The sequence below is a fragment of the Hippocampus comes genome, unplaced genomic scaffold (assembly GCF_001891065.2).
Source record: "Hippocampus comes isolate QL1 unplaced genomic scaffold, H_comes_QL1_v1.1 scaffold196, whole genome shotgun sequence".
Classification (NCBI taxonomy): Eukaryota; Metazoa; Chordata; class Actinopteri; order Syngnathiformes; family Syngnathidae; genus Hippocampus; species Hippocampus comes.
Window position 1 is genome coordinate 93,924 of NW_017806173.1, and position 22,989 is coordinate 116,912.

The 22,989-nt window shown below is 43.7% G+C and overlaps 1 protein-coding gene across 1 annotated transcript in view; it reads right to left on the minus strand.

Annotated features, from left to right (window-relative positions):
- Positions 1-22,989, minus strand: part of syn3 (synapsin III) — a 67,147-nt gene that overhangs the window by 41,706 nt on the left and 2,452 nt on the right. The window contains exons 2-4 of the mRNA XM_019896372.1: positions 9,443-9,918; positions 4,236-4,293; positions 464-555 (exon numbers count right to left, since the gene is read on the minus strand). Of these exons, the coding sequence (XP_019751931.1) occupies positions 464-555; positions 4,236-4,293; positions 9,443-9,849 (557 nt within the window). The 5' untranslated portion in view covers positions 9,850-9,918. The remainder of the gene's footprint in view (positions 1-463; positions 556-4,235; positions 4,294-9,442; positions 9,919-22,989) is intronic.

Consider the following 22,989-nt stretch of genomic DNA (forward strand, 5'->3'; position numbering starts at 1 on the left):
GGGGGGGGTTGGGGGGGGGTTGAAGTTAAGGCCGAAGCCTGAATAAGCCAAATCTTCTCAAAGAAGAGTTGTTGTGAGATGAGATGACGAGCACACGGCTGACTCCTTACATTGCCACCCTGATCAGCTGATTGTCACTCTCCTTGGGCCTTGATTTAACATAAGAGTCTATTTAAATACACGGTTTCACGTGTCGGAACGCCGCTACTGTTGGAGCCGCAAAGTGCTGCGAGCGAGCCAACCGGCGTGATGAGTATTTATGATTCCCCAACGCTGCTCCATTTCACGCGTCACAACCGGGAAATGCGTATATTTAGAGGGTAGAAATCCAGAGCTGGTTGTGAATTCTCTCATGAGTCATTTAACACGTTCACGCACAAATAATGATAACCTGATGAATCCCGAATTAACAATCGTGTTATTGTGACAGTGGATCCTGAGAGAGGGAGTTTGTTTGCCATACCTGACCATTTTGGTCCCCGCCTTGTTGACCTGCATGTCCACCATGCATCCTGAGGTGACGTAGGAGGCCAGGTTGATCTCTGAGAACTCTGCCTGGAAAAGAAAAAAAACAAGGATTTTTATTTTCATTTTATTTTTCCCTTTCACACTCTGTAACAACACGACATGCTTCATTTGGCCTTGTGGCACAAAAGGTGTGATAAGCCATTCAATTACGACAGGTTTTGAGATGCGGCGCTTTTATCAGACATTTTAATTAATCAAACCAGACAGATTTTTGTGCTCCACTTCATTTCGCATATTATTTGGATGAAAAAAAAAAAAAAAGCGAAATGAGTCTGCGGGACAAAAGAGCATGTGACTGGAGGCGACCGAGGTTATTCTCAGTCTGCGACCTCCCAGACTCCAAAGAAAGACTTCAGACTGGCTTCATTAAGACTCGTGGAGAGAAACAAGACTTCAAACAACAATCATCTGAGACCACACTCCACCAAAGGTTTGACATTTTTGAGTCTGGGCGGTAGGACTTTAACTTTGTCCTCTTTGAATGTTGACAGCTTCGCAAAATTCGATTTTGGCGTAAACATGACAGATAAAAATCTTTTGTCAGGTTACAGGGTGCATGAAAGAGTTAAATTTGAGAGTAAATTTAGACAAGATTAAGATCTCAGTAGCTAGACTTTTTGTAATTTTTTTTGAGGGGGGGGGTGATTTTTCTCATGTAAAATAAGTGCCTTGGCTCGATACGGGTTGGCGTCTGTCGCCGACGAGCGTGCGGAAACAAACGCGGCAATGGATGCAAATCCTCCAGTTGACCCGCTGCTCAACTCAATCGGCCAAGGCGCACCCGCAAGCTAAGTCCATGCGTATCTGCGCGTTCTCAGACGGCGACCGCCGTTTGAGGCGTTAAGCCTGCTTTTGCCGGGCTTTATATGAGCTTTCATCAACAACCCCAAAAAAAGAGGGGGGGGGGGCATCCTTTGCACCGTGCCAAGCAAATCCCCCATCAGAGAGCGGGCAAAAATATTGGCAAGAGCAACATCAACACGGCATGCGATTGGCCCGGTTGGTAACGGGGCCAGAAAGCTAGGATGGGGGTGGGGGGGCTTTTGAACAGCGTCACGGCAACGCATTCAAACACTGGTCCCGGAGCGGCGTTTGCCCTGGGAAAGGAAAACAGGAAGTGATACACAGGACAACCGACTCCAGGGTTAATTCTTCTCCTCTGTTGACCTGCATTGCAGATCAAATTAAGTTTTGGGCTTGATTGTTGGGAGGAACAGATTGATAGCAGGGCAAGATTTTGGTGCCATCGTGGAAAAAAATATTTTTGAAAAAAAGAAAGTGGGAATTGTAAATATGACATTGCTGCTTGCCACCTGTGGATGTGAGGAGTCAATGTGCAGTCACAGCAAAATTCCCAACAAGCTCAGCCGGCGCCACTAAGTGCGCCGCTTTCGATAGCGCTTAAGAACAGTCGACCTTTGACCACAACTGAGACTTTGCCGCTAACAGCGACTGTTTTTGCTCCGAAAATAAAATACTCAATTGTGGCGTTTGTTTGCATGGCTCGGCGCGTATCTTTTGTCGGAGCGAGTGGAGCACACGTTTCGCTTTACCGCGGTCAGGTCGCAGATAACATACAGCCAAGTGCCTGTGAAGGTGCCGTGACTCAAGCAGAAAGGCGTCTGGACAATGTTGAGGTTCCCCCCATCCCCGACCCCTCCGAGATATAACCTCACTTCTCACACAAGCAATACGCAAAAATAAAAGCCAATGAACCTCGAAATAATTTGAGTGACAGTTCATCTTTTTCAATTCGGAGTTGTTCGCGTACTGAACCCTCCGGCTTGCAGTCTTTGAGCACAGGTGTCAAACTCAAGGCCCGGGGGCCAAATCTGGCCCACCACATCATTTTATGTGGCCCGTGAAAGCAGATCAAACATGTCAACGCCTTCCATCATGCTTTCTAAAATGTCAACCAAAAATTTTTATTCTCATATATAGTTAATTATAAATAAGAGAGATATTGTAAGCATTTTCTTGTTACCAAACCCCTCATGATAGTAACTTCAGTTATTCTTGACTTCTTTACATGGTTTCAGTCATTAGCACGACAGTAACTAAAATGTGGCCCGCGGGGAAAAATGAGTTTGACACCCCTGCTTTTGACAAAATTCCACCATCGCAGTGTCGTAGAATGTAACTTTAAAAATCACAGGGGGCTACAATTTGGAAGTCAACCCCCCCACCCCGCCCCAAAAAAAATGAGCGTACAAAAAAATTAACACACCGATACTCAATACATCGCAAAAAAAAAAAAAAAAAAAAAAAAAAACGGGCTAGTTTTTGGTCTGGAACCGTTTCATGGGACTTCAAGTACATTGTATCACAAGCTTGATTGCGCAACAACTTGAACTAATAAGTCAAGATCTCACGAATGTGTGTTGTTTCAGCAGCATGATGGTCAATGGACACTTATTATTTACATCGATGCTCCTATATTATTCGTCCAGTGGGAACCGACAAACAGTATCTGGTTGGGGGGTACCCACCCAGTGGTTATCAAGTGTCTGCCAAATTCTGCTTAAAAGTGGGTCGAGTAAACAGGAGGCGGGGGTAGAGTTTTCCTCTCTCTTCATACCGACTGCCATCCACGGAACGTATCCGGCAGATACACCAAAGTCAGTCAGTGTGCAAAAAAAATAAATAAAAAATAAATAAATAGGTCGATGTGAAAAGCTAGGTGCTAAGAAATAAGACCCAAAAGGCTTCATTAACTCTTCATCAGAGATCAGGGGTGGGGGATGGAGGGGGGGGGGGGTTCCACCGACAATCGACCTTTAATGCTTTCATTAAAGGTGCACAGGCGGCATTGATGAAGTTGTTAGCGTTGACTTGAGGGGGGTGAGGGGGGCTTCTGGGAAACAGTAGAGTGCCCAAAATGATCTAAGTGGGTCACCTTGGGCTTTTGGTTGGGGGTGGTGACTTGTTTGGTGCAACACCATTCGGATCCCCCCCTCACTCAGGGACTTAAGAGGCCTAATTAACATTTTAATAGAGGCTCAAAAGCTGTGACAACCCGGGATCAAAAAAATCTCTTGCCATTGACAGAACACAGAGACGTCAATCTGTACTACCAGTGACCAAAAGAGGGGACGCGACCACACCGGTAGAGAGTTGAGCAAACAGCCTGTCAAGTCCAACTTGATATGGTCCCTTTTTTTTTTTTTTCCCCGTAAAAACCCAACGCGCCATTTCAAAGAGCGCCGCAGTCTCAACAATGGCTTGCAGATGTATGACCGAACGCTTATTGGGGGGTAAATTAAACGTTATCTACGCGGTGTAAATATGCGACGTCTAGACGCATTTGTGTGCGTGTGCGCACAGGTATGAGCGATACCGGTTGCCTGTCAGAAATGAGTCGGACGATGGCAGATAATAAAAGCATTATACCGTATTTTCTGCACTATAAGGCGCTTCGGATTATAATGTGCACCTTCGATGAATGGCCTATTTCAAAACCGATGTTAGCATGAGTTAGCAAACTAAAGGCTCGGCTGTGTGGTTGCTGGCATTCTCATTATTTGATGTTTAGTTTGACTGTGAACTTGATCTGACAGCGGCAAGAAAAAGTTTGAAGCTACTTTTTTTCCGTTATTTACTAATTCGAGCTGACAAACTGCTGCTTGTGAGCTGCGTTGAGTCACCGCTACCATACAGGCTACATGTCTTTATGGGCATATAAAACATCTTTCCAATTTCATACACACCTGCTCCACACGGATCTCATACTCCCCATTCAGCTTCTTGCCTCTGAAGTACTTGGCCCTGAAAAGAAACACACGTTCAGACTCACAAAACAATTGCCACCACAATCACTTCATTTCGACAGTAAAAACAATTGCATAAACGGATGAATCAGGTACTGGCCCGGACAAAGAGGACCATGAGTCATCGCAACCCCAAAATAGCCTTTTGTTTATTTGACAGGAGGAGACGTTTTAAACAGACTTTCCAAAATACCTCGCAAGCTCATATTTTCCATGAGTAGAGAACATGTTCATGTGTGAGGCTTCCAGTAAAAGAATTCCCTGCTTAACTCATGTTATTAATCATCCTTGAAGGTGTTTAAAAGGGAACACCTCGTTGGATTGCTTCATACTAGGCAGGAGGAGTTGAGTGGCAAGAAGATTTTGCTATAGAATGGGACCTCAACTTACGAACGTCTCTTCATACGAAATTTACAAAACATCTCAACAGGAAAATATTGCTTCTTGTTATGAAATTTCAGGATACGAAAGGTAAAAATACAGTCTGGCCCGCAACTCGCAGCTCCGAGTTTCCTGAATGCAACATACTCGTAGCTGCTCTGCCATTGGCTATTATCGAGCATCATCCTGGCATCCCATTGGCTAAGAGGGACCTCTACCGTATGTGTCTGTGTGTGTCGACAGATAGATACGTGTCTATGCAGCATCCTGGTCATTCGCCCAGGAGGTGTTCCGATGGTTTTACGTAAATGGGAATCACCCAGAAAGTGTTCACCAGTCGGGCAACTATGCTGATGTTTACCTTGGACATTTTTGAAGGATTGTTTAAAAGCCGATAAAAGCAAACGTCCTTGGATCAGTTCTTTACCAAACACCAGGCAAAAACCACTTCTGAGAGAGAACATGGACTAAAGAGGGCAAAAAAAACGATGAGGATGCAGCTAAAAGTTAAATACTGTACCATTATTTTTTTTACATTATGGACAACTCTCATTTATTGTGCAACGATCTCATTGTAAAATGAGTTTGTTACATATTTTGATGCATTTTTATGCTTTAGGAAACATTTCTGAATTTTGGGGGGGGCTTGGAACGAACTAGGGCATTTACATGGAAAACGCGTCTCTACTTACAAACTTTTCTTGTTAAGAAGTTTCTTCCAGAACCAATTAATTTCGGAAGTAGAGGTACCACTGTATATTGAACAAAAATGTCCAATGTGCATTTCTTGACACACAAATCATTTTACATTTATAGCCATGCTGTGTCCCAGTCCCCAGTGGTGACCTCTCACCCCTGGCAGACGTAGGACCGGCAACAATCTGTCAAAGGCTTCAGGCTATAGAGCCGTGCGTCGATAGCCCGGGAACTCCATTCCATGTCGGAGGGCCTTCGGTCACTGGGACAAGCGGTTTGGGATTTGTCTCTCGACCTGTTCACACCAAAACACGGTTTTCCCTTAGAGCATTTCTCTCCCTCGCTCATTCGGCGTAATCCTTTCGGGTCCATTCATTATCCTTCATTACGTTCGCTAAGGGAAGGGGGGCCGGTCCATAAGATTTCCCAGCTGTTGCGACTTCGTGTATAAGGTCTCATTTGCTGTAATTTTGGAAGCCGTGAATCTTTCGACATAACTGACCTACATACTCTAATCGCGGTGTGCCCCCCCCGGTCCACCGCAGTCAAGAGAGCGTGCGGCCCATCCCGGAGATCGATTGCCGAAATACAACAGGAATGCGTTTCGAGACATTGCAAAATGTGTCGTCACTCGGAGCTGCGGCGTTAATTTACTAGGCGCTCGTTTTTGCTCGTATTCACGTGTAAACATTGGGCTCAAGGCAGAGGCCCCGGAATTTCCTCCTCTCTCGTGCCCACGCCCGCTATGTAAACCTCCGCTGCTATTTATTTGTACCAGGAGAATGCTTTTTGTGTGGAAGTTCGCGTACGAGTCACGTCCAATCACACTCAGTCATCAACAGTCGGGAGTATTTCGTGCACATCGGGGGATCTCTGTGGTTTACGTCAAGTGCTGCAATAACCGCTTGGAGAAAAATGGAAAAAATATTTGCAGCAGAGATCAATCCTATGTGGCGTGTCTACTTTTGGGCCACCGTATATTAACCTTTTCATGCACCAATAATGATAACCTGTAACCTGACAACACGATGAGCTGTCCACTGTAGTAACCGCTGTCCCTGAAAGGGGTAATTCCATTTCAGATTGCAAGATATTGAATCATTTTCATAGGGATGGGCGAGTACCGATACCAGGTATCAGTTTCGGGCCGATGGATTAATTAATTCAAGCGATCGGGTACTCGTGAAGAATGCAGATACCAGCCACCGATTCTGAAAGCAAAATGCATCGGGCCACACAATCGCCCATCCATTCATTCATCCACTAGCCATCAATTTTTCTTGCCCCATTAAATGATAAAGCCCCCGCCAAAAAAATAATGAAATACTTCAAAAATGAATCGACTACTGGTAAATCAGAACAGTCAAAATTTGGACTTGGTACAATTCTACTCCAGTCCTGGAGGTGGAGGTAAACATTATTCATAAATTGCAATCGGTACACAAATGAAAGGAGATGAATACATGTCCGCAGGTTTCATCCAACCAACCAAGCTAAAATTGAATATGCCACACTACTTCATAAGCGCCTGTAAAAATCAGCAGTTCTTCCATAATCTAGCTCTTATTTCACACAGCACTTTTTCCAAAGCGTTCTTGGCTTTAATTTATCTTTGGGGCACCACGGTGATGTTCAGCACTTGTGTGAATGACACCAAGCGGTGGAAACATTTCCACAGAAAGTCCAAAGTGACCTATCCGCCGCTCGTATTTTTCAAAGCGCAGTGTAAACACGGGGACAGCTACTTGGCAGGGCATTTTTGCGCCTTGTCCCCGGAGAGACGGATAGCAAGTGCTGGAGAGACGCTGCAGGCAAAAAAAAAAAAGGGGGCGGGGGGGCTGGTGGTGGCAATGCTCTTTGAGACTTTTGCTTGGGCGTTGTGTACCGTTATTGTGCACCAGTCATTGCCGGAGGCCAAGCCTTTCAGGATGGAGCGCAGTTTCCCCAGAGACCCCTGCCTCTCGGCTGGAATGCCCAGGAGGAATATTCAGTCCCGAGGCAGAAGGCGATGGATGTTCAACGTCCCTTCCAGTTGAACACAGCTCGGAAACTGCATTAGCGTACGTACAAATGTACCATATTTGGGCGCATTGGCATGAGCGGAGCATCTTTATTATGGTTCATGTGCCTGCTTCCTTCAAATTCCTCGATCGACAATTAGAGGACTTCAGTTTCCCCCAAGCTGGATTTACATTGTCCTTAAAGTGGGACAGTTTCAAAAATAAAATAAAATAAAATAAAAGCCAAACATCACCAAACAGATGATTTCCCAAAGCAAAGGGCAAATATTTGTGCACTCCTTTTTTTTAACGACTTGTGCTTGTCTTAGATGGTAGTACAAGTTTCAAGCATTGAACTGCGACTGCCTACAAGACATTAACTGCATTTTCTATTTAAAACTACTGTGGTGTGTACTGCATATTTGTCCAGTATTTTGGAAGTGTGAGTATGGTAATGCATTGAAACTGCAAACCCCTTATATCAAAAACTTTTATGTACCAACGTTCAAGCCGAGGTTCCAATTTTTTTTGGTACACCATACATCAAGTTGTTACACCACACTACCACCTTCTGGCCAATTATTTCCATTACAACACACAGCAATCTTTTTTTTGATGAACAACAGCGCCACGTTGTGGCCATGTCCGGAAATACCACAAGATTTGACTGAACGCGCCAACATGGCCTCTGGGACAATGGATGCTCTTTTGCCGAGTCACTTCGGAAAGAGCGACGTGTGAAGTGATGGGGGATAGCAAACCGGGTGGCTGAGGAGAAAAAAAAAAGATGGCCTTCCTTGCAGGGAAGAACGGCGAGCAATCCCGCTATGTTGAACGTGTGGCTGTCGGCGGGGTGGATTAATTTAGGGATCATTTTTAAACCTGCGCTCGATCCCCGCAGAGCCTTGAGCGACGGCGCGTAACGATCCCTGCTGCTGATGAATTCAGAGGGCTGGAAATAGCGAGTAGCACATCGGCAGAGGTTGAGGCTCCCTCTTTGATATCGGGCTTATAAAATAACCATTCATGAAAAGGCAGAGTGCTTTATTGATTCGGTCAAGCTCGCTTGATCAATGAACTGCTGCGCGTCTTGAAAGGTGATATCAAAGTATCCATTGAAGCTCTCTCGTTCCATTCAAAGCCACTTTATTATGTTACTTGGTCGTTCTGTCAGACTTGGTCTTGTTACTTTGGATTTCTGGCAAATAAAACGTGATTGAATAACCACGCGCGAGGCTATGAGAACAAAAGGTCACCTTTCTTCGAATCCCACTCAGTATCAAACCACAACACTCCCGACTCCCCGATGCATTTACGAACATAAGAAGGGGAAGCGCGATGATGAGGAAAAGCCCCCGCTTGCCCCGATTTGCAGCCGTCGTGCACAAAATGGCTTGACAACACCTCCTTCGTGTCAGTGTCAGCCTCCATTTATTATCTGATTAAAAGAAAAAAAAACGGGGCAGCGTGTGGGCAACCGCTGCTCTAAATGAGTTGAAAATGGACAACTTTTGAGCAATAGCTTGGCAGATAGACAGACAGAATATACAGTAATATGGCAATCAGTGCAAAGATGAAATTAAAATACTCGTGATCATGATTAAATTACATTTCCAAATTATACGACATCGGGGCATATTTAGATGTATAAATATGGACTATAACTAAGTAATGATTAACACCCACCCTGAAAGGTTTGTAATTGCCGATAGATGCCACAAGATGGCAGCAAACCACTTTTTTCTTCTATTAGACAAGGCTATGGCCTGACTGAATGAAGCTCCTCCCACCAGTTCAATATAGTTGCTTGTCACCAAGATGCCGCCTGACGGTGCCAAAACGATTTCGGTTTCAACAGAAAGGATCAAATGCCGAATCTGTAGAACTCACAAACTCGCAAAGTATTGATAAAATATTTTTTGATGTGTCTCGTTATCGTAAAAGACTACTCAATGAAACCGCTTGGTGTTTGACTGGACGTCCGGAAAATACGGTATTACGATGTTGGTTCCCTTTTGGTACATGACACAGGCAAAATAGCGCAACTGTATTTGAAGACGAGGCACTCACCAGTCAGTGTGTTGATCATCAACAACAAGCAGGATCTTGGGTTTGCGGACGACAGGCTTAGGAGGCTGACTGCTTCCTGCCGGGGCTCCCTCAGTAGTTGCTGCCGCCGTCGCCGCCGCTGTCTTAGCATGTGCGGCGGCCGCAACATTCTGCGCCATCTGCGCGCTCTTCACCACGCTGGAGAAGGAGCTGAGAAAGCTGCCCGTGCTGGCGGCCGAGCCCTGAGCCGGGCTCGGGGTCGGGATCAGGGTCGGGATGCTCGGAGGCTGTCGCCGCTCTGTGGCCGGGGAGGCCGGGGAGGAGGTGGAGGATCCCGGCGGGGTCGGCCTCTGGAGATCCATCATGTAGCCGTTGGGGAGATTGGCCACGAAGCTGCTGTCTGACAGGCGCCGGCGAAGGTAATTCATGGTGACTGGGGCTGGTGCGCGGTCAGGCCAATGGAGGTGTGCTGGGCCCGGGGGGGTTGTAAAAAAGTCCTACAAAAAAAAAAAAAAAAAATTAAGCCAAGAATTCTACTGAAAAGGCGATTGATGCCCTATTCATTAGATACACCTGCAAAACCTAATTATCGATCTGCGACTTTGCCATAGCACAGGGGTGGCCAACCCGCGGCTCGCGAGCCGCATGCGGCTCTTTGGCTGGTTCAATGCGGCTCCCGGCCTTGCACACGACAAGCGTTGAAAACACCTCACCGGTGGCAACGCCATTCAAACAACGGCGCTCAATACACAGAATGTATCACGTCAGACTATCCTCAATCCCGTTACTTGATTGATACAGAGGGCAACCAATCAGATGACTGAATCATCACTCATGCGCAAACAACGGCGCTAAACGCTAAGCTAGTCAGCGAATTACCTCTGATGTCAATGCAGGGGTGCCCAATACGTCGATCGCAATCGTTCAGGCCGTTCTGGCTGTTACTCATCGTGGCGTGCGTGCATATGTGCGGGAGTGCATGGTTGGGCACCAGGTGGTTTGCATGCAATAGCCAAATTTATTTCTCAACAAATCATGTGTCTTTGATCATTTATCTAAAAATAAGCGCCCCGGGGGGCCAGGATGACTCTTCTCTTGCTTTGCCTGGGCTACCCTGCGCATGTTGGGAGACAACTCTGTCTGAGGTAATGATGTGAAGTTGGGAGTGCAGTTTCACAGCTTTTTGTTTTGTGCAGCAGCAGACCGAAGCCCCTGAGGGAGGGAATGTTGTGGGGGGGTGCATACGGTTATATAACATGTGGAATCCGGCTTGGAGGACAGCAGCAAGACGGCAGACGAGCCCCCAAATCCTGATTAAAAAGTAGCCTGATTTCATAGAAAATGAGGCTCCGTCGTTGTAACGTCTTCGTCTTACAAAACACCGCGTCGAAAATGAGCCCGCCCAAGACGAGGTAACATTTGGCAAGTGTTACATATGGACAATGTGTCGCCATCTGGAGGTGTTACAGATGGAGGAACAGCTTTAGGGAAGATTTTGCTCCGCTTGGATCTGAACTTTTGCTGTACACTCATTGTCTCTATTGTGATTACCTTACAATGTTCAAAAAAAAAAAGAAACCAATCGCAGTGAGAAGAAGAAGTTTAGAGTCAGCTGTGGTTGCACGCTCGACATTTTTTTTCAATTAAAAAAAAAAATGTTTGACATTTCGCTGTGTGACAAATCTCCTTTCGACCATCTGTGCATCTCCCCATTTCTTTAACCCATCCTGACAGGAGTGCTTCAGAGCATTTATTGTGTCAAGGCACATATTTTACACAACAACACTCTCTTAGCACAACGTTGAAAAAAAAATGCATATATCCCCAAAGTATCCATCTTTAAATAACACTGGCCTCACAAGTCAATTGTATCTTCTGCCCCCTAGTGGAAGAGCATGTAATTGTTCTTCCTGTCACTGGATGGCGATATAATCAAAAAATGTAATCATAAAATGTTTTAGAACAATTTTTAAAGATCAAAGACACAAAAACATTAAGGGCAACGAGTCTTGAGGGACGTTGAATCTTTTTATTTATTTATTTTTTTTAAAGAATAAATGTATGACTTTCCAGCACTGTTACAGAATGTTTTTGCCATCAGGTAGGAGTGGAACAATTTACTTTATTTTCCGCACTATAAGGCACACCAAAAAGCATTCAATTTTCTCAAAAGCTGAGAGTGCACCTTACAATCCGATGCACCTTATATATGGATCAATATTCTGATTTCTTGGAGGTAGTATTTTAAATGTTCTGGAAAGCGCTTTGTTATAGCTGCAGCGGCTGTGAAAGCGCTATCTAAATAAAGCTGTATTGTATTGTATTTCTTGAGCAAAGCTCCATCTAGTGGATGCAGAACGCAACTGCAGCCACTATTGTAGCTTCTATTCGATGCGCCTTACAATGCGGTGCGCCCTATCTAAGAAAACAATTTCAAAATCGGCCATTCATTGAAGGTGCGCCTTATACTCGAAGCGCCTTATAGTGCCGAAAATATGATGGAATCGTTGGTTTTTTTTTTTTTTTTTTTTTTTTGGGGGCAACATACAAGTTACATACACAAGGTCGGCAGAATTTGAAATGCATGTGGAGCTGCGCTTGTGGAACATACACTAAAAATAATGATGAAAAAAAACCCTTTCTTATCGCTATGAAGTGCTTCAAAGTGTCACATGTGCATGCGAGGGGAAAACTGGACCAAAAAAGAAAGCTCGGATAATCTATTTTGGCGTCCTTACACCCAAGCAGCACGCGGCAGTAATAACAGGCTTTGTTCATTAATGACACGGAAGAGCAGAGTGTGGTGTCAAACCAAACTGTCAGGCCCCCCCGCTGATGAACAGTGCGTGTATGCCTCGTTCCTTATTTAGGAATCGCATTTATTTCAACGGATCCGGCACGAAACGCGCTCTTGCCATTGCCGGCTGATTTGCCGTTTGCATAATCAAAACCAGCGAGCTGCTCGACTTGATGCTTTAAAGTGTGACCCTAATTTCCAGTAAGGGAGGCGGCCATGGAAATTCACTTGTAATCTCAACATGGATTTAAATCTTTCACCTCAATTTGCACGGCTCTGAATATCAATGGCCGTTGAGCATACAGTACTTACTTTCACAAGATCGGTGGCGTCTTGGGACCTTTTCGGGGGGGCGTATAGTCGAGCATTCATCAAGCTCTGATTTTTACAGCACACGAAAAGACGGTATTAAATGTGACAAAACACCAGTAGCGGCCATTTTATTGGGAGCTATACGTAAATATTAAAGTTACAGGTTATAAAGACTTCATATATCTCATTGATTGCAGAATGGTTTGACGTGTATGAGAGACGCATACAGTATTTACTTTCACAAGATCGGTGGCGTCTTGAGACCTTTTCGGGGGGGCGTAAAGTCGAGCATTCATCAAGCTCTGATTTTTACAGCACGCGAAAAGACAGTATTAAATGTGACAAAACACCAGTCGCGGCCATTTTATTGGGAGCTATACGTAAATATTGGAGTTACAGGTTATAAAGACTTCATATATTTCATTGATTGCAGAATGGTTTGACGTGTATGAGAGAAAACACACAATACCTGTGAGTATTGATGCACAGTGTGCTTGTATGTGTTGCTGCTCTGCCTTTGAAGGTTTCACGACAGTAAAAGCTATGCTAGTCCCTGTTAGCCCGTCTTTAGTTTTTGACCTTATATGTTAGCGTTAGGCTAGCAGATTCTGATGAAATTCTTTGCTTTGATGGAAAATTCAGTTGGTTCAGTCTACAATGTTTAATTCTCTCTTCTCCGATGTGTCAGTTCCTCAGTTAACGTCAGCTGGGAGTGAAAAAAGTTTTTGACGAAAGCACGCTTTGCCACTTATTTGGAGAACAGGGGGCGTCGGAATACTGAAGCGTGTTTTCAAGTGTTTAAAGCATGTGAGAGGAGAATCATGAAAAGATTTGCGAATGTCTTGTCGATTTTCCTCAAGCACCACGACTCAAATCGAGAGGCCCAATATTTGCGAGGATTTGCATTGATTTCATTTTAATTTGCAATAATTGTGAAATGTGTTCTGGATCCTGAAGAGCCATGTAACATTTATTTTCTGTTTCTATAGTTACAGAGCTGCGTTATTTTGTAAAGTCAATTGGTTATTGTGAAGGGCACACCGGATGTTGTCGCCTGAGACACTTCCTGTTTGCGTTGTACGGGGAACCTCCGCATGATGGACTGCAACTTTGTGTCATAAGCCAAGCACAGCCTGTATGCAAATTTATTCTGTAAATTTATGCAACTTTATTAATTAGTGGGGTGTGTTTACATTTGAGGGACGTTCCAATTGTTTACGGTTAGCATTTACATACATCGATTAGCGTATTAGCTCGCAAATGTTAGCAACACTAGCGTAGTCACGCGTTCGTCATGTGTCAGACAAGTGGGGCACGTTGTTTGACCACGTTTTATTTTCCAACAACGTGTAAGTGTTTTTTATGTGTGTCTGTTACAGTTTTACACCTTCTTGACTCGCCGCTGAATAAATTACAAGAAACATCAACTGTGTGATCATTGAAGGAGCTATCTGTCTGTCTAGCCGCAACAGGGACGTGGCGAGGGCGGAACAGATAGACAGCCACTTTTTCGCTCATAGCGCAGTGAAAATAATTTGTTTTGAATCAACAATCCCGACATTTTCAAATGTATCTGTTCTGGGCTTGATGCTAGCATGCCGCAATGCTAAGCGAACATGCTAAATATTGTGAGTGACGAATGTTTCTTGCAATATGGACAAATAAATGTCACTCCCCAAAATAGGTAAGTATCTCGCCTTAGCAACCTACTGGTTGCCAGCCAATCGCCAGGCAACAACTCAACTTGGAAAGCTAACTGGATAGTTTCCCCGACAAAAATACGTGAGGCAAATATTGACTTAATATCATCTTTCGGCCTCTTGGGGTAAACGGCCCCGAACATATACGCGGTAATCCCACATCCAGTAGTGGGTAATAACACGCTTAGAGGAATCAGTGTGTCTCCCCAGCGACAGCAGGAGCAGCCGAACGTGGCTTTTATTATTCATGACGGTCTGAGGCGGGGGTTCAGGAGTGTAAGCAGCGGGCACACCGGGGTGGGCTGGATTCAAGAGAGGAAAAGCAAAGCGGAGAGACAAGCGCAGTGGCTGACCCGCTTTGGGCACTTGTGCTAATTCCACAAAACAAACACGGCCCACCCGCTCGAAAACAGATGCTCAAGAACTAAGACTGTGGTCTTGGATTTCTTATTCCTCAATTTTTTTTTCATAGTTTGGTCAGGGGTGCGGCTTTTACTCTGGAGCTATTTATGTGTGAAATTATTGACGCATTATTTTATCATTTCACATGTTATTTTCACATTGAAACGGAAGAGGGCGCTCTTGGCCTGTGTTGATAAGTCGACGACCAGTCTGACGTCAGCGGCATTGAAGAGGAAGCGCCGCATCTTCTACCTCCGGAGTTGGCGGAGTTGTTTAAAAGTGACACCGAGGATGAAGTTTTCATTTTGTGATTTGGTGTGACACAGATGGTTTGCTAAAATTGTTAGCATGGTATTTATGATATAGTTATCTGAATAACTCTTAATACATTGCGTAAACAGACCAGGCACGTTCTCCGTTCATTGTTGATGCGCCATATAACGTTAGCATATCGTACACTTATTCAGCCTGCTGTTCTCTATTTTATTTTGATTTTAAATTGCCTTTCAAGATGACATGTCTGTTCTTGGAGTTGGATTTTATCAAATAAATTACCCCAAAAAATGCGACTGACACCCCCAGTGCGACTTATATTTTGTTTTTCTTATTTATTTTGAATTTTATAGCTGATGCAACCTTTACTGCAGAGCGACTTGTAATCCGGAAAATACGGAATATGTATTTGATCCAACAGATCATTTCTTAGATACCTACTCATTTCTACAAAGTTGTTTCATAAGCCATAGGTCAAATGCCAGCAGTGCATAATCGCCACGGTGCGACGCTTCCGACAAAACGCAGTCAAGGCGAAGTCAGCCAAAAAGCCGATTTGGAGGATCAGCATCAACTTCCTGCTGGTTTTATCGCGTGTAAAGCCCTGGCTTTCCCGCCGCGTGGCTCTGAAAAGTGCCCGTTGAAAATGAACGTTGTCAGGCTACAGTGGTACGACGCGGTCGCTTGGCAACCTTGGTCCTCATGTCATTTACTTTCTTGTAACAGAGAGCGGTCTAAGCGACACACTTGAGAGAACTGGGATGATGTGTTTCTGTTTGTCGCGGGGGGGTTGTGTGAAAGTCTGCTGCTTCGCTCAAATCACAGCAAATTTTGCAAAAAGTGACTGCAAAACCTTCGGCTGTTATTTCAGCGTGTGAAAACGCACGCCGCCAACTTCTCACCGTCGCTATTGTGATATTTCAGCCCACAACTACTGAAGCAAAAAGTATCTTTTCGGAGATATTTTTGAAGTCTGTTTGCTTGCGGGGGTTTGGGCAAGTCGTCCCTGAAATGAGAATTCCGACAAGTGCGGTGACAGAACACTCAAGGCGCCATCACACTGGCGAATCATCAGTCTCGGTGACCTCACCGTGCTTCTCACTGCAGTCGCCGCATTAAGATGCGCGAGCATGGGGTGTGAAAACCACCATGGGACCGCAAGCAGAGATTAGACATGTTGGCAAAAAATTTAAAATAAATCTGAAATTTCCAAGACTTCAACTCAAAGTCTTTCGTAAATTACAGAAACTGACTTGCATACTAATTCAAGGTTTGTTTGCGTTTTTTTTTTTTTGTACAGACTGATATTTGTTGCTTCTGTTTACTAAAAAATTAAAATTAAATTTAAAATTAAAAAAATACATAGGGAAAAAAATCACATTAAATCACAATTGGAATGTTGAGAAACATATATATATATATATATATATATATATAACTGGCAACATTTCAGACTGATAAGTTTGACGAGAGGTATTGGGGAGGCTATAATTTTCAAAATTAAATAATTTGAATTTCTGTGTTTTCTGCACTATAAGGCGCACCTTCAATGGACGGTCGATTTCAAAACTATATGCATGGTGCACTACATTGTAAGGCGCGTAGGATAGAGGCGACAATAATGGCTGCGCTTGCGCGAGGTATCCACTAGATGGAGCATCGCTATCGGGAATAAAATACAATACAATACAGCGTTATTTATATAGAGCCTTCACAACCGCTGCAGCTGTAATAAAGCCATGAGAATTGGTCACAAACAAAGATATAACAACAAATGGCATTGCAAAACAATAAATGAGAGACAAAAGTAATGAAGATAATTGATTTAACAAAAAGGCACACAACCCTAGTGGACTGACATCCACAAGGGCCTAAGCTTGTCTCCTTCTTCCTTCGTTTAGTCAGTTGCTAACTCTGCTTTTGGGATTATATTCTTTTCATAATGGCTGCGCAGAGGTCACAAAGTAGTGGTCTTTTTGAGGGTGTGTTGGCGAAGGCACATGTCAATTCGTGTCGGGCAGAAGAACTTTTTCAGGTTACAATTGGTTCCTGCTAATAATCACCACTCGATGGCATCCGAACACTAACAGGGAAACAACTCAATTGGGAATATAAAGATACTGTATAAATTGAACGCTTTGAGGTGCGACTTGTATTGCGAAAAATATGGCGTATATAATATATATAAAATGGATTATATTAATAACAGTCTCATTGGCAGAAGCAGCCAAACTTTGATTCATTTCAGCGCAATGACGAGCATGTGATTGATGAATCCCTCCCGCGTGCCGACAATTAGCGCATCGATCCAAAGCTCCATTTCAAGCTTCAGTCGTGTGCGTATTTGTTGCGAAGCTTAACCAGGACAACAAAAAAAAAAAAAAGGTCAGGGTCCTTTAATGAAATTATTACGACGCTGAAAAATGTGTGCCGTTTGTGGCGTCCATACTGAGGAGGCAGACAAAGTAGCGAGATGACTGTTTACAGCAGCAACACTTGGATCGTCCCCGTGATTGCCTGATAAATAATTCAAGCCATTCAGTCGGCTGTGCCGGGTCGTTATCATCAGTATCCACGGCTTTGTGCTTTCACCTGATATGATTGGCAGCCAATGACCCCCTCGCAGCTGTCTATTTATTTATTTATTTATTTTTGGACTGGTGGTAATGGAAACTGGAGAAGACATTTTTGCAATTCGTAAGGGAACGTGTTGAATTTGTCAAAGGTTTTCTATGAGGCCGCATCACGTTAAAAGGTGATGGAGGCTGAGTATGCTACCTCGGATCAATACGCCCATGCCAAGCATTGATCTGTTATGACAAGAAAAGCAACACCGCTGATGCTTCAAGTAGTGCCATCACGCTGCTTTTTTTATTTTTATTTTTTAACCCCATCCTCCCTCAGTCACAAAAAAACTGGGCTCAAGTTAGCGTTTACACGAATTCATCAAATTTTCGGTGATTGATGAGCTCATCTTGTAAATGAAACCAGACGACGACGCCATTTCAGGAAAACACTTGCCCGAATTTTTAAAGTCAGCTGGCGCTTGTGAGCACTTTTCCATTATGACTTGGCCGCACTTAAAATGAGCGCGACACCTAAAATGTTATTGCACAAAGTCCGTTTTTTGTGATTTACGGCAATAGTTCTTCAAATATTTGCCATCACAGGCCCACCTCTTTATTAACTCATTCAGTACCAGCCAATTCTAGACCAAGTCTGAAAAGATGTTTAAAAACGTCTTTGGGAGTGAATGAGTTTAATCAGCAAACCGGAGTGTGCAAAATTTGCGCTACTTCAAGCCCGTGACATTACCCAACGCAACTTTACGGCGACAACTTTGCTGAATGTTAGCATCGGAAGCTAATGCTTCGGAAAACTGTCTGCTAACATGTGGGCTTTCATCTGGAGTGTCAAAGTGGTTCTTTTATTTTGGAACTTCATCCAGCCTAGCTGTCAAATCCTTGACTGAGAAACTCATTTGGGGGTGGTCATTTTGTTCATTAGCTTGGTGAACAACAATTGCAAAAAAAAAGGCAATATTCATAGTTGAAATGGTAAATATACCACCACATTATTTCAAATACATCTTAAAAGCTTACATTGAATAAACAAATGTGCTATAAGCCTCTCAGTGCAGATGAATCAATTACTTCGACATATTCCCGAGCGCACAACCTGCAAATGGGTGAGCTTTTCAAATTTAAAGCTGACCAGAAGACCACGGTGGGAAAAATGTGTGAATTAGCATCCAAAGGTCACAGAAAAATATTTGTCAGGGCAAAAAGTTTTTTTAATGACTTCCTGTAAATGAAGCAACCAAATACGACAAGTCAATCGTAAGCATTTATCATATCGGCTGAATTTTGAAAATCCTTTTATGACTTTGACAAATGTTTCCATGATCACATTTTAACACGAGAAGTCCCAGGATTTTCTTACCCCTCCAGAAGGCCCAGAGGACAACCAAACGGCTGTGTTGCCTAAATCCAACAACTCAACGGCCCATCGAGCCACAATTGTTATGTAAATGCGGCAAGGTGGGGCTCTTCCCCCATCTTGTTCAAATGGAATGTGGTGGGATTCCGAGATGCATGAAAACATAGCATAGCAACAGAAAGAGCAGAAAGCACATACATTCAAATATACAAACACGTTCACTTGCCCCCCCCCACCAAACATTCTTTTCTTCACCTTAGCATGCAGAGCATGCTAAGCTAATGCTTCACATTAGCATGTAAAGCATGCTAAGGTGAAGAAAAGAATGCAAAAAAAAAAATACAGTTGGTTCATGGCCCTCCCTGAACTAATGGCGTCCATTTCTATTCTCCTCTTGTGGGGGGTTGATGAAGCTCCCTTCGGTGCTTCATCCATCCCGACAAGTTTAGCAACATTCTTTTCTTGACATTAGCATGCTAACGGTCATTGCTGATTAATCCAGCCAGTTGGCTGCCCTTTGGAGGATTATATGTAGGAAAGCCAAATAAATGGCTTGGCTGAGGTCAGGGGCGTCACTAGATTTCAAGAACAAGGGGGGCTTAGCCCCAAGGGGAACATAGCCCCTTTAGGGGGGTCCGGGGGCATGCCCCCCCGGGAGAATTTTTTTCTACATTCTGTTAAAAATCCATCAATTCCGTGCACTTTGAGAGCAAAATGAAGAGGCTATGAAGAACTACACACATCACATTAGTATACTCTTTACTATGATGGGGCTTCCTCCCCTGGACTTTAACTGGACTAGATAATAGAAATTATAAAGAGTTCAAAAGTTCAATCTTGGTTGTTCAAGGGAATTAGAAGGATGCCCGATAACATAACCTATATGACAGTAGGCCTCTGTTCCTCTCTACCAAAATGTATTAATATATGCTTAGCCCCCAGAAGACTATGTATTTTGAGATGCCTGCCGTGATTTGCAACTGTCAGTTGTTGCGTTAGCATTTGATGTGGCGATGGTGACAGACACGTCAAATGCTAACGCAACACCTGTTGCGTTCAGGAAACCTGGGAGATTTAACATTACAATAATGGCAGGTTATCGAAATATAATTTAAAATGGCCACATTACATTGAATTTGATGCAATATTTTAGCAAAAGTACAGGAAAAATAAATAATACTTTTTTTTAAATAATGCAATGAAATTATTTAGGGGGGCCAAAGACATTTTTAGGGAGGCTGAAGCCTCCCTAAAATAGGCCTAATGACGCCCATGGCTGAGGTACATATATTTGGCTGGATTAGTTTCACCATTGATCTGCAAATGAGGCAAACTAGTGTGAACAACAACTCAGTCATGACCCTTTGCATGCTATTGTGCAGAAAAGAATGTTTGGTGGGGGGGACGACAAGTGAACGTGTTTGTATATTTTAAAGTATGTGCTTTCTGCTCTTTTACACTTTTGCTGTGCTATGTTTTCAGATCTGCTTTCTATCTGAAAAGCCCATTCCGGGGACAAAGGTTACGAATTAGCTCAGTGCTAAATATGCTATATGCAACACATCAGATTGTTTATTGTACTGCCCCTGACAAATGAATGAACATATCAAATAAAATATATGAAATAAAATACCCACATTTCTTTCTGCAATTCAGTTTATTTCCATACAGCCAAATACACAATGGGGGTCACGGAATGTGCAAACGTGAGACACGCTGGACAATGGAGTGCTTTATTCCTCGTCATCGTCTGAACATACTTGGCATTTCCACGCCACCTCCTTTCTGCATTTGCCACACGTATACTTGTCGCACTTCACACAGCGCCTTGTAGCGTGATTGCTCCTGCACCGATGGTTCACTTGGCACATCGCCCTTTACCCTTGGTCGGGTGTGGGCGGTTGTTGCTGTACGAGGTTGCCCTTTTTCACCTTCTCGGCTGTCACGTGTGACTGAGCGATCTCACTCCCGAGCTCCGCCAGGAAGTCCACCTGTCTCTCCTTCACCCCGTCTTTTGCCGTCTCTGTTGGCCCAGTGTCGGTCTCCAGTCGACCTCTCTTTTCAGGCGGTGGCGAATCCTCCTCATCTGGAGGATGATCATAAATTTGATACATTTGTGAAGACATTTACACAAAGATATCATTTGCATTACACATGCACCTCATATGGGACATAACTGTTCTATTTGCTTATTTATGCATATGTACAGGCCACAAGTTCGGACACACCTTCTCATTCAATGCTTTTTTTTTTCCCATTTTCATGACTATTTATATACAACAGAACTCCTCTACAGTGAAATCCTGTTAGCAGCCAGAAAATTTTCACAACAGGGGGACTTTTCACTGTCGCAAATTTGATCTCATACGTAAACACAAACACACACAAAAAAAACGTATAGGTGTACTTTTAATTTGTCTTCCAATAGCACATAAGTACGAGCAGACGCTTATTTGACACTTCATATAGCCAGCATAAAAAGAAAAAAAAGGGGAAAGGAATTGCGAAATTTACGATCAGCATTCACTTTCACTTGCATCAATTTCTTTGTATTTTTGTTTTACTTTGCTTCCTCCATCTTTCATCTTTATTACTTTTATCCTGTCTTCAAACATTAAAGCTTTTTTTTTTCTTAAGTCCTCGTGAAGAGCCTTGGTCTGCAATTTTTAGCAATGCAGCGTTCGTGCTGCGTCTGAAAATAACAGTCGCTGTGTCAGGCTGAGGTTGGAATAGACTTTTGCGGTAGGCTTGTTTTCGTTGTCGTGAACCTCATTGCGAGCCAAGGCCGGAGAAAATGATTTCGTATTCCGCAACAGTGGGACTTTTCATTGTAGGGGGAAGCAGAAAACAGCTTTAATGCATGAAGATTTTTTTTCCCTCTAGGGGGGTATTTTCGCACAGGTAGGTTTCATTGTAGAGGAGTTTCACTGTACGTAGATTCTTACCTAAAGCAGATTCAAATTTCTTTTGCGAACTGGATGCTGGTATCAAACACATTTGACTGTGCATTGTACTCCTTACAATTGTGAATGTAACAAAGAAAGACTAGTTATCTAATTATAACTCCAAACATCGACAGTATGACTTCTCTGTATTGCCTTATGGGTTGCTATCATCTTTTCTGAAAAAACACAACTGCCTCGATCAACAAATGAAGAGAAGATGTTTACGGAATCTTACCATAAGAAGTTTCAGAAGTTTCAGAGTCTGAACTCGGCAAAAGTGTTATTTCATCTCCCTCGGAGGCACAAGAGTCGACTTCGGCCAGGATCTTGTCCAACGCCTCCTGTGTGCGGCTGTACTTCGGCATCTTCACTTCTTAGTTGAGAGAGTTATTGAGCAAGTGGCCTGTGCGCAAGCTTTTTATGCATCTATTTGAACAAGGTGGGAGAAAAGCCCCACCTTGCTGCATTTACAGAACAATAATGACCAGATGGGCCGTTGAGTTGTTGGTTTTTAGACAACACAGCATTTTGGCTTCCCTACAGAGATGTCCAAAGGGCAGCCAACTGACTGAATTTGTTTCACCGTTGATCTGAAAATGAGGCAAACTCTGGTGTGAACAGCAACTCAGCAATGACCCTTCACATGCTAATGTGAAGAAAAGAATGTTTGGTGGGGGGGAACAAGTGAGCGTGTTGCTATATTTTCATGTGTGTGCTTTCCGCTCTTTTACACTGTTGCTCTGACATGCTATGTTTTCAGCTCTGCTTTCTATCTGAAAAGCCCATCCGGGGACCAGGGTTGCTAATTTGCTCAATACTCTACATGCTTACTTCAATTCCGAGTGAGTTATTGAGCAAATGTCCTGTGCACAACTTCTTTATGCATCTAGGTCTCCCACCACATTGCATTTGAAGAAGATGGGGGAAGAGCCCCACCTTGCCGCATTTACAGAACAATTGTGGCCAGATGGGCCGTTGAGTTGTTGGTTTTAGACATCACAGCCATTTGGGTGTCCTCTGGGCATTCTGGAGGGGGTAAGAAAATCCTCGGACTTCTAGCGTTAATGAGTCAGTGTGCGATGGCCACCTGGGAGTCCAGTGTCGGTCTCCAGTCGACCTCTCTTTTCAGGCGGTGGCGAATCTTCCTCATCTGTAGGATGATCATAAATTTGATACATTTGTGAAGACATTTACACAAAG